Source organism: Eublepharis macularius, chromosome 9 (genome assembly GCF_028583425.1).
Source record: "Eublepharis macularius isolate TG4126 chromosome 9, MPM_Emac_v1.0, whole genome shotgun sequence".
Lineage (NCBI taxonomy): Eukaryota > Metazoa > Chordata > Lepidosauria > Squamata > Eublepharidae > Eublepharis > Eublepharis macularius.
In genome coordinates, this window is record NC_072798.1 from 8,777,713 (window position 1) to 8,790,159 (window position 12,447).

Consider the following 12,447-nt stretch of genomic DNA (forward strand, 5'->3'; position numbering starts at 1 on the left):
TGCATAAATCTGGGCTGCTCTCCTAAGAAAACCAGTGAGGTCAAATGGTAGATTGCATCCATGTTTTATGGAAGGAATAGATGATGCATATTATTCTTATGCCAGAAAGGTATCCCCTTTTTTCCAACGGGCGAGTTTTTCCTTTGTCTAAAATAACCTCATTGACCCGTTTTCAGTTCAGCTTGCTGACAGATGGGGGCAGCAGTGGGATACCGTGAGCCCGTCGCCTCCCCGCCTGCCTCCTTCAGGACGTGAGCGCAAGAATTCCCCCCGCCCCTGCCGGAGGGGAGGAGGCGGGCAGTGACGTAGGCTTTGCCGGCCGGTCTCCGGCTATAGAAAGAGCCGCGTCCGGGCTGCAGCCTGGAGAGATTCGCTCTTGGTTAATCGGTGAGGAGCTATTTTCGCGCAGCAGGGAAAGGGGCACCTGGAAGCCGTTCAGGACCGGCCAGCCCCACCCTCCCGGGCCAGGGCTCTCGCCTCTTAGTCCCCTTGGATTTAAACGAATTGTCGGTGCTTCTCTCCCAGGGAAACTTTCCCAAGCCGGTTTCTGCGCGTAAAAAAAGAAAGAAACCACAGCCGAGAATCCTCGAGACTCGACTCAGCTCAGAGAACCTTTAAAAGACTTTGAAAGTTCCCGTAAGAAGGCAGGTGGGGGGAAAAGGCCCCCCCCCTTTTTGTGGTCTCTCCTTTCTCTCCGCATCTCCGCTGCACCCCCCGCGCCCCAAGGTGGATCCGGAGCGCGTCCAGACCATTGCCAAAAAAATGCCCATGGAGCTGACGCAAAGCCGCATCCAGAAGATCTGGCTGCCGCCTGACAATCACCCGGCGCTGCCGCACCGACGTGAGTAGAGGGGGCGCGACGCCCCGGGGAGGGGGCTCGCCGCGGATCCGCACCATGCCAGGCGCGCTGCAAGCCGCGGAAGGAGGGCTGCCCGGGGCGGGGGCGGGAGACTCCGGAGGGCTGGAGGGAGCAGCGCCGCCCCCGGCAGAGGAGGCGCGTCCGGAGCGCGCTGGCTGGTGAGCTGGGGTTGCCGGCTAGAGGTTGGGCATCCCTGGAGATTTTTAAGGGGGGACCCCGAGCGGGCTATAATGCTATAGAGTTCCTCTCCGAAGCAGCGCTTCCTCCACAGCCTGGTGAACAGCAGTAATTCCAGGAGGTCTCCCTGTAGGTTGGCAACCCCGTTGGATGCAGATTCCGGGGCCGCGGGTCCCCAGCGGGCTTCTCCCCGCCGGCCTCCGAGGGCCCGGTCTGGCGCCCCCGGGGGCAGTGGCTTGCCGCGCCGCCGTGCGCAAGGGACTGCCCGGGGCGCCCCGCGCCGGCTCGGCTTCCTCGCCTGTTGCGCGCCGCCCGGGCGGCGTGCGAGGCCCGCCCCCCTCCCGCGTGTGCCTCCCGCCGGGCAGGCCGCCCCGCGCCATAGTGGCCGCCCCGCCGGGCCATGTGGCTGACCTGGAATGCTCTCGGCCTCGCCACGCCCGCTCCCCCGCCCGGCTCGGCGCTGCTGCCGGAGCTGCGGCGGTGATGCGATGCGCTGCACGCTCCGCATGGCCGGAGGAGGAGGAGGCGGAGGGCCGGGGCCGGGCTTCCCCTGCTGGGGACGTTGTCGTAAATCGCACTGGGGCCGCCAGGCGGGCGATGCTTGCCACCCTCCAGGCGGGGTCTGGAGATCTCCCGGAATTAGTTTGATCTCCGAACAAGAGATCCGTTCCCCCAGGAGGAAATAGCTGCTTTGGAGGGTGGCCTCTATGGCACTATACCCTGCGTAGGGCCCTCCCCTCTCCCAATCCTGTTGAGAGCCCTCCCCTTCCCCAGGCTTCCCGGAAGATTCTCACTGGAGTTGGTAACTCTAAGCGGAACGTGCCTGACGAGCGCGCTGCCACTCCTCTGCAGCCCGCCTCCCCTGCCAAATGGAGCATCTTCAGCGACGTTGCATTGCACGGGAGGCTGAAAGCCAGTGGTCGCTTGCAAAAAGCCATGCCGGAGCTTTCGCTTGCCTCTTGCAAAGGATCAGGTTCTGGGCTGGAGGAAACCAGGGTGGGAGGAAGGAAGGATCAGGCGGCGGGAGGGGAGGGGGCTTGTCGCATTGCACCTCCCCGCCTCCCTCCCCCAGCCCTGCCGCAGCTGAGCTCCCCCCTTTCTCTCCACTTGGAGAGCCCTAATAGTGGGAGAGAGCAGCAGGCGCTTTGCTTTCCATTGAGAGATGGGAGAAAGACCTTTCCTTTTTATCGGGCAGCTGCTGCCACTAGACAGAGTAGACCTTCCTCTTCTGGATGCATAAGGACCTGCCTCCATATAAGGCAGTTTCAGATGTGGTCGAGTGGGCTTGGCCCTTTTTCGCTGGCTCCAGCCTTATGCCTTTAACTGCAGCCAAGGAATTAAGCAGGTGGAGTAGTTTTCATGGGATTGTGAGTCCCTGGAGGGCTTAATTTCTCCCTTAAAGACACCCGGAGGGGACAGTGAGACCTGAAGCTGTAACTCCAGGGGAGGGTGGAGGTCCTGTCTGCATGTATCTGGTGCAACAGGGACACATCTGTATCCAGTGTCTGTTGCGTTTGAGTTGGCTTTTGATTTTTAGCCTCTCCCATCCGCACACACCTGTGCACAAGGGGAATGTGGGCAGGGATTTTAGGAAGCCTTGAAGGTCTCTGATTTTAGAAATGGAGCATTAACCTGGACTGCATCACAAGGCTGTGGTGAGGATAAATGAGAACCTTTTGCTTTCTATATAGGTTTTTCCTTTTTAAAAAGGGAAATGGGTTCTATGGAATTGCACTGACTTTTTTTTGTACTGGTAAACTTTTTTTGGACATCTCAAGAGATCACGTAATCTGGCCCTTTTACATAAGCATGCTCTCTTGCCCATGAACTCACCCCCTTCTGCTGAACCCCCTCTGTAATCCAGACCCTCATGTGCCACCAACAGAAAGTAGGCACAGCGCAGCAAGCACCAGATGTCTCAAACAAGTGAGCCCAGCTGCATGAGTTGGCAGCTACTACCAAGGCCATTGGCTGTACTCCCTTTGGCAATCCCATCCTTCCTGAACCCAAGTATAGTTGCATGAGCAAATCCTGTGCCCTGAGATCTTCATTAAAACAGATTGGGCTGGGCGGGGTGGGGGGGCACCTCTATACTCCAGCACTGGATCCCTTATTATGTTAGCTGCAAGTACTCCAGGTAATACTTCAGAACCTTACTGGTTCCATTAAACAAAGTCCTAGGGGGTTTCCTGTGGAAATCCTGACCTGACTTCAGTGGCTGAAGTTGTGCACTGTGTCTCCCTCTAGTTTACCCTTTTATTATTTTTCTTTGCGTTGTTTCTCATCGGTCCTATGGCATTGTTTATTGGAGGCCATGTGCTGTTGTGCATTTTTTGCGCAATCTGTCTTTAGCCTCAGTAAGACTGGAAAGCTATGAATAAATGTAAACGTTAAGTGTCCAGAGGGGGTGTGAACACCCCCAAATGTTGCAATTCCAGCATCAGTATTAAAAAACAAACTTCATTGAGGGATGCGAGTCGGAGGATTACTGCAGAATTCATTCATTCATTCATTCATTCATTCATTCATTCATTCCTTTCCCACTAGCCTTTTAGCGTTGGCTCCATTGACGGACGTGCTTAGCTGTGGGTAAACTTTTCGGGGGGCGCGGGAGGGAGGGATAGTCCTGCATGAAAATGACATAAGAAGTGGCTCTCTTTTGCTCAGGGCCTGTTTGCCAACGTGACGATATTTTTAAAGAAAGGCATATTGGATTAAAGAGGAAGGATAAATGGGGCTTAAGTTCTTTGCTTCTCTATTCCTTTATACTTTAGAAAGGATTATTTTTGGAGAAAGGCTAGCCATGTGAAGTCTATTGGATTTCCCCCAGCTGACATGCGTAGCTTTGCCGCTGGGTGTGTTGGCCTTAAAGGAAGGTATCTCCCTCATTAAAAGCAGAAGAGGGTATTTGCTCCATGGCAGCACACAAGATCGCTGGTTCAATCCCCAGTGTCTGCAATAAAAAAGTATTTCAGTGGGATGGGTGTTGTTTCTTTTCTCAGTATAGTCAGAGTGGGCTCTATTGTGTCCTATGGCCCTGTGGTCAGCGAAGGTATGAGGCAGCTTCAGATGTTTGCAGCCAGAAAGTCTGCCCCTGTATCAGGCAAGTGTGCATGGAGTGTGTTGCATGCAGAAAGTACCAAGGTCTGTCGTCTGACTTCTCCAGCTAGAAGGTCTCAGATGATAGGAAAGACCTTTCTTTGCCTGAGACTCCAGACAGCTGCCAGTCAGAGTAGACAATACTCAGGTACACGGACCAATTGAGCTAAGGCAGAGTTCTTAAGTTGCAGTGGATGGTCTTCTAGAGTAGGCAGGCTTGTTTATGTACTTCCTTTATACCCCACCTTTCTCCCCCGTGGGGTCCCAAAGCACCGCACATGGGTCTCCTTGCTTCTATTTTTATCTACACAACCACCCTGTGAGGTAGGCTACACAGAGTGTGTGACTTTTCCAAGGTCTTGGTGGTGTGGGGATTCGCACCTGAGTCTCCCACATGCTAGCCAGATACTCTAACCACTCCCACACAGTCCAGAGAGCAAGTGTGCCTGATGCAGTCTCTTCCCCTGAGCATTTTGCCCACCCTGTCCTCTTGAGATTTTTTTTGCTTCCTCTGCGTGTGTGGTCTCTCCTGCCCTGCACCATTCCCAGCGTAATCACAGCTAATCACTCAATTGTCATCCTCTTTTTTTTGCAGTTGAAGGAGCACATGTGCTGTACTGGTTGAAATGAAACCCTGCCCTCAAGTCATAGTTGACTTATGGCAACCCCTGGTGGGGTTTTCATGGCAAGAGACTAACAGGTGGTTTGCCATTGCCTGCCTCTGTGCGAGCTGGCAGTCCTTGAGAATGGTGTTACTCATTGTGGTAGAGTCTTAGAACTGCCTGCGTCTCCCGACAGAGAGAAATTCAGCTCTGCTCTTCTGAGATACCAGTTCAGATTTTCTGTTGCTATTGAAGCTGGCGATGGTAATCCTTGCCCACGCGGTGCAATTTTCCTGACCTGAAACTGTTCTGTGCGTGTTGTTGTTTGCTTTGTGGAGCTAAACATACAAACAGAATTTGTTCCAGGAGGGCAAATGGCAATTCCATGGGACCTATTCCAAGTTGGGAAAATGGTGTGGGAGAGAGAGTTACCCCTCCCTATGCTGATCAGGCCCTGGAATGGTGTTCTTAACTGGGGGAGAGGGGGAACCTCTTGTGTTAGCAATAATTAGCACCTGTTGTCAATTCTACAGAACTTAGCCAAATATCCCTTTTTAATCACGAGTAATAGGCTACGATCCTATTAGGTACCGAGTGGGACTTCTGAGTACATGTACTGTTTTACGGAAGCTGATGGAACTTAAAAGTGCTTAAACTCTGGCTAGGTTGTGTCAACTGTCTTTTAAGTTACTTTTTTTCTTTAATCTAATTTGGGAAGGGTGGAAGGGAATAAAATGTGTATTAGAAAGCCATTACTTTAAATAGATGTCTAAATCCCTTTCCTCTGAGATATCAGTTCTATCCTGGGAAAATCTCTTTAAGTTGACTTGTTCATAGATACCTATTACACCTATTACACCTCAGGGCTTAATCATGCTTACTCTAAAGTAGCTCTCATGGACTTTGTTTGGAGTTGCTCCAAGTCCCACGGAGTTCCGTGAGGTTGGCCGCCTGCTATGTTTGCTGAGGCTTGCATTCTTAACTGCCCATTTGAGGTGGGGCTTTTTGATGTGTGTTGCAGATAAAAAATTGGAAGGGGTCTGTGCTTTTTGCAAAAGAGGGAAGAATTGCAGAGGGGGAAGGAAAAGGGCTTGAAGCAGGTGTATAAGATTGCTTGCTGGGTTATTTTATATTTCAAACCTTGGGTGAGCATTCCAGAAACTGTCTCCATCAGGCTGTGTGGAGAGCAAAGATACGTTTTTTAAAAATCTAGACATCCTAGTTACCATTTACTTTGAAGAGCAGTGATATCCCTTGGTAGCCCTCCTAGCTTAAAGCTACATTTTTTCCAGCAAAAGGTCTCTATTCTGAGCCCTTGAGGCTAATTTTACCAGCAATTTCTAAATAGCCAGTTCCTATCTAGTTCGGTTATAGAGCCCTCACCCCTTTACATCTTCACTCGAGTGAAAAGATCATTTTCTTTTGTATCTGGAGAAGCCTGAAATTTTCCTTCCTTTTTCTGCTCTGCTGATTCATCAGATCTGCCAGTCAGGGCAGGGTTAATTTTCTTCCTCCTCTTCCGAAGAATGGGAGCATCCCTTCCAGATAAAGACAAAGGCAGCTCAGAATAATGAAGGAAAGGTGTGTTTGGACTCATGCTGGGGGGTTCTTATCGGATGCAAATAGAATGGAGGAGGCAATGACTTGTCCTTAAAAAGCATCCCCCAGATTATTGACCCGGGATGCCTTTTCAGTTGGATGTGTGTGTGTGTGGCATACAGCGTGCCTAGTTCCGAGCCCCGCCTCCTTCGGAGAGGTTGGCTGGCTGCGGAGTGATGCCTTAGTCAGGATTCCTAGCGGCGATCCATTCATTTTCTGTGGAATGGCACGTCTCCCACGTAGTTCTACCAAGTCTTCCAAAGCCACGCTAATGCTGGCTTAATGGGCAGAGACCGGGGGAAGGGGGAGGGGGTCTGTCGGAGGCGTTCCCTCTTAGGCGAGCGAGTCCCTATGTGCAAAGACGTATACATTCTGCAGATCCCGAGGAGTTAGCCGTGTTAGTCTGTAGTAGCAAAATCAAAAAGAGTCCAGTAGCACCTTTAAGACTAACCAATTTTATTGCAGCATAAGCTTTCGAGAATCAGGTTCTCTTCGTCAGATGCATGATACAAACTGGTCAAATACAGAAGAGGAGGGGGGAGAGGGGGTTGCTTCCCCCCTAGTTGCATCTTGTCCCTCCTCTCCTTCTCTCCCCTCTCCCCCCTCCTTCTCGAAAGCTTATGCTGCAATAAAATTGGTTAGTCTTAAAGGTGCTACTGGACTCTTTTTGATTTTACATTCTGCAGAGTTTGCATTTCTGAACACAGCCCGCAGCCCTCCCTTGCCTGAAAACGAGCCCCGTAGTCAAAGACTGTATTAGTAGAAAGATGTTCCAAAATCGTTAATTGCAAAAAGAGACTCTTATCTAGTACGTTGAATTGGGGAATCTCAGAAGGTTAGTGAGGTCAGTCCGTTACAGCAAAGGTAAACAGGGAACTTGTGGCACCTTAAAGACTAATAAAAATGTATTCTGTCAGAAGCTTTTGTGAAATAGAGCTCAGGTCCTCATATGCAAACAGACCCTGCCGTATGAAGAAGTGACTAGCAGTCAATGGATGCTGGGGGGGGGACTTAGTTTTTGGGGTGCCAGAAAGCCTTCTGTTTTTTAAAGAGATTCCCAATTCCTTTATTCATTTTAGAATTATATAGAAAAACACATTAAATAACATACCGTGTTTGCAAAAAAAAAAAAAGTGAGCTCCTGTATAAATGTGTAGAGGACCCTCATAATAGTTCATGTTCTGTTTCAATGTTTTTTTTTCTAATTCTCTATTGGATTTCTGCTGGTTTGCAAATTTGCATTTATAAGACCGTCTTGCGTTGTTTATTGAAATCTGTGAAACGGACTGTACTGTACTGCCTCATACAGTGTGATCCATCTCGAGTCTCAGCGAGAAAGGAAGACTGTAAATAACATAAATTAATAGCTTGTTGTAAATGAAGCTTCCTTGTGCTGAATCAGTTCCTCGTCATCAAGGTTGCACACAACTCTTTGTGTGCATTAGTGACAGATACCTAGGAATCTCTCTAGGTGCCCCCAAAGTCTTAATTGTGGCTGGCATTGCAGTGGGCAGATGCTGGCTATATTGCAACGTAACGCTGTTCCAGATAGTCTTGGGTCTGGCAGGAGTGCCCGTGGCCGGCCTGCCAGTAGAGCAGGTTCTCACAGGGGAGTTTCCAGTCAGTGCTGATCCGGCACCCAGGCGTCATTTTACTTTCTAGCGGATTGGTCAAATGGAGCCAGGCCTTGGGCTGTATTCATAGTGCTTGGCATATAAGTGCAATTTGGATTCATGCAGAAATGAATAGCAGCTACCATGGGCTATGCATACAAAGGACCTTTCAGAAAGTCTGAAGGGCAAAATGTACCTTCCGGCTTCCCATCCCTTCCCCTAATCTCTCAAGTGGCTGGTGATGTGCTGCAGTCTTTTGGGAATCGCTGATTGCTCTCTGGTCATGCTCAGAGGCCTCCTAAGTTTTAATAGTTAGGGCCAAGCTACAAGTGACGAATGACACTTGAAGGGCAAGTGGATTGAGTGGAGGGCAAGTGAACAGGGAGAAATACACTTGCCGTTCAAGTGTCATTCATCACTTGTAGCTTGGCCCTTAATCTTTTCACACCTTTCACCATTCTTTCTAGGGGACTTCCTCTGGGCTGTTCACCCAAGCATCCACAAATAATAAAATACATCTGCTTGCACACACGTGCACACACAGATGGGGGTTAGGGATCATGGGAGAAACCCTTCCAACTTCTGTCTGGCTGCCTTAAAAAAGGTTACATGCCGTTTCATTGAGCCTAGGTAGTTTGCGTCAGCTCAATCTGCGTGACTCACTTAACAAACCACTTAACCTAGTGATGCTGGAGGGCAAAAGGACCTAAAAAAAGTGTTTGGGGTTTTTAGGTGCGGTTGTGTTTTCCATCTGCAGCAGACCAGCTTTTACTCAAAGCTGTAGCCTGAATGTTTAGCTGCCTGCCTTCCAAGCTTCCTGTTCCGCAAGTTCCATGCAGGGCGCTGTTTGGATTCCGTAATGGCCATGTACAAGTGCTGAAACTGGATGCAGAATCTGGCACCCTTAAGACCTTCAGCTTTCTGTCCAAGGCAAGTTTCTAGCCCTTAGCCCTGCCCCACCAAAGATTAGGTGTGCAGTCCAGTGGGCAGTGCCTGGTAAAATCTCAAAGGCACGTGGGGAGTGGCGTGTGCTCGAGCAAGACGGCTTGTCTTCGCTTCTCTTTTTCCTCCCTGCTCCACAGAGAGCAATGTACACATTCAAGGATGCTATGTAACGTTCCTCTTGAGCGGAGTGCACACCTGCCTTCCTATGTGCCTATGAAAACAAAAGAGTATAGAATCAAGGGAAAAACAAAGACCTGCTGTGGCTTAGAAGCAGGGGTCATTTCATAGAAAAAGAGCTGGAGGAACTCATTAGCATATGCCACGTTTCTTGCCATCACCGGAAGTGTGTCATTAGCATAACTGATTTGCATATGCCACACCCCCTCGCATCCCCTATCCTGGCTGTTTTGGACCCAATCCTGGCCATTCAGGGCCGAAATTCAGCCCAAAATGGCAAAAAGGGGCTGAAAATGGCTGAAAAGGGGCCCAAAATGGTCAGGATCAGGCCGCTGCTGAGTGGGAGAGTGATCCACCACCCGTCAGAGGCCCGATCCGGGCCGTTTCTGCCCCAGTCCAGCCTGAAACGGACCCAAAATGGCTGAGGGTCAGGTGGGCGGGGCCACATGACATGTCACCTCTTGGGGGAACTGCTAGAACTGTGTTTCTGTGCATTCCCCCTCGAAATGAGCCTTGCTTAGACCCATATGTCCAGTTCTCCAAGCCAGCCCACAACCCCTGTTTTCATCTCTGCAACAATCTTGTGAGGCAGAGAGAGATTTTTTTGTAAGCCTACCTGGCTGAACAGAGATCTGAAGCCAGGTTGCCTTTGTCCAAGTCCAGTGATCTGTCCTGCCCTGGATTTCCATTATCAGACTCCTTTAGAGCTCAGCTATCCTTGGGTAAGGCCAGGATTGCAAACTCTTGAAACATCTGCAAAGGAACAGAGCTTGGTCCAGGGTCCACTTACCCAAGGGCACGACCTTTGAGGTGAAGGAAGGGAGCACCTGTTTGCTCAGGGGCAAAGCGAAGAGGGTCGAGGGGTGGAGCAAGTCAAGGGGGTGGAGCCAATAGAAAATTCCTCTGAGGCGTGCAGATTTCTCTGACTGAAGTTTTCTCAGGAGAGAAAGATGGCAAAATGGACGCCAGTGGTGCTGCTTTGAAGCCACAGAACCCCTCCCTGGATGAATATTACTTGTTTTAATTTTTTTTAATTTATTTATTGGATTTATAGTTCGCTCACCCCGCAAGTGAGCTCAGAGCGGATTACACCAAAAACAGGATAAAACACGGTAGCATAACAATAAAGATTTCAATAATTTATATGCTGCCTTTCCACCCAAAATAGGGTCCCCGCGGCAGCAAATAGATAATTAAAACGTTGGCCGTTTCCACATGTCTTACCTACCGCTGGAACATCGCGCAAAACATCCGGAAGACAGCATCTTCTCGTATGAAATTGCACCAGGAAGACGCTGTCATCCGGGAGTTTTGCGTGAAATTGTGTCTTCCTGGCGTGATTTTGCGCAAGAAGACACTCCTAGAATCATAGAGTTGGAAGGGGCCATACAGACCATCTAGTCCAACCCCCTGCCCAGTGCCGGATCAGCCTAAAGCATCTCACGGTCTTCCAGGCATTTTGCGCGATGTTCCGGCGGCAGGTAAGATGTGCGGAAACGGCCATTTAAAATTACATATAAAATACAGAGAGATACAGATTTGACTTATAAACAAACACACACAAAAGGAAAGTGCCTACAAACCTAGTCCTGCAAAGGTCTTAAAAGGCACAACACGGGAAATGCGTTTGCTTGAAAAGGCATCAAACACTTAAACTCACCTTTCCTTCAATTCTTTGGGAGGGGGGAGCCCTCAAATGGCAACAGGCAAGAAGAGGAAGGAACTGGTCACACCTGTTGGAAATTAGCCTGTTGGTAAACGCTAGGTGAGGCGCTCTGTTAATGCTCGATTTCTGCAGGCGCATCCTGAAAAACAATGCACCAGGCCTGGTGCCGTGGAATGAGCATCTTCCATCTTTGATCTGCTTTACAGCCTTGGAGATGTTTGGTGTTAAAGCATCGGCATCCTGAAACTTCTTGCAGATGTCTTGGGCCTTGCATCAAAGAGAGGTTGCTTTCCCTTTGGAGATGTTTAGTACACCTTGTTCCCGAGCCAGCCCTGTTACAAAAGGTGCTTGGAATGCAACGAAGAAAAGGTGGGGAGTCTTGTGGAATTGGCCTCGGGCTCCGTTCTAACGCTCCCTCTGGCGTTCTGGGCAACATCGTGGTGTGCCACGTGCCCAGCTCTTTCTCACCCCTCCTGAATTATGTTATTTTGCTACCTACCTGGCGGAGCAGGTGGGCTCAGCCAGTCCTCTCCCAGTTTGCTCTCCTGTCACGAGCTGTTTGTTGTTGGTACAGAGACGTGGGCAGGGCCTGGTTTGGAGGGTCACGAGGAGCTCACGTGCCCCCTGTCGGAATGTTGTCACTCAAGGAGGAGATGCGAAGAATGTTTGTTGTGTTGAGAAATGTTTCTAGTCTGAGGAATTCCTGGAGTTGCCAGCTGGCTGGAGCAACATGTCCTGTCTCTTTAATAAAGGCTTATTGGGGCATTCTCTAGCAATTTTATTTTACTTCATTTATTCTGTGCCTTTTTTCTCAATGGGGACCCGTAGTAGCTTACATTGTTCTCTTCCGAGTATCAGCCCACTTGCCCTCTGGAAATGCCTTGGAGCGCTTTGTTAAACTTTGTGTTGCTTTGTGAGGTGGAAAAGGGCCAGTTGAAGAACGCTTTCCCTCCACCCTCTGGCAGTTTTCAAGGATGCTTGATTAGGTACCAGCATCTGCACTTGGTATATCAGTTTGAAAGGCTTGCCACATGCGGAGAGGCCTTCACAAACTGTAAGGTGTGTTTGGAGGAGGGGGGAAGCAGCAGAGAATTTGGACCACTGCATCGTACTTTTTGTTTTTTACCCAGTGGCTCTGCAGCTATGGTCTCTGCCTGGCATGTGCCTGCGTGGCAGTCGCATTGCATGGATGAGTCAGCGGCTGTCGACAGATGTGGAGCTTTAAACGTCTGGTGGAACCTCTTTGGTCGCAAGGCTTGGATGGAGCGGTCGAAGAACCTGCAAAGGGCTGAATCTCTTTCCTTTTTGAAAAATATAAATAATCGTTAATATTTAAGTCATGCTTTTGAATGCGCATTGCACTTCATGTGCATTATCTTGGTAGGCCTGGCATTACTATCATCCCCATATGGCCAAGACATGCCTAAGCAAGATTTAAACTGAGGTAATGACAGCTGTGTGCTCTAACCACTATACTATACCACCTCCAATAGGTCTCTGGGCCACCTCCCTTTTCTGTCCTCCTTCCCATAGCAACCCTGTGTGGAAGGTTAGGGAGACAGTGGAAATGAGTGGTCCAAAGTCACCCAGCGAGCTTTATGGTTGAATGTGGATATGAACTTCAGCCTGCCCAGTTCTAGCCTAATGCTCTAACCGCTCCACCATGTTGCCTCTGGTCTCTTATATAACACAGCGCTGAAACGGTTGTGA

At 49.9% G+C, this 12,447-nt stretch overlaps 1 protein-coding gene across 2 annotated transcripts in view; it reads left to right on the top strand.

Annotated features, from left to right (window-relative positions):
- Positions 1-385: 385 nt before the first annotated feature.
- PFKFB3 (6-phosphofructo-2-kinase/fructose-2,6-biphosphatase 3) overlaps positions 386-12,447 on the top strand; it is a 37,487-nt gene continuing 25,425 nt past the window's right edge. For both annotated transcript variants that reach the window (XM_054988361.1, XM_054988362.1), the window contains exon 1: positions 386-841. In XM_054988361.1, the coding sequence (XP_054844336.1) occupies positions 763-841 (79 nt within the window). In that variant the 5' untranslated portion in view covers positions 386-762. The remainder of the gene's footprint in view (positions 842-12,447) is intronic.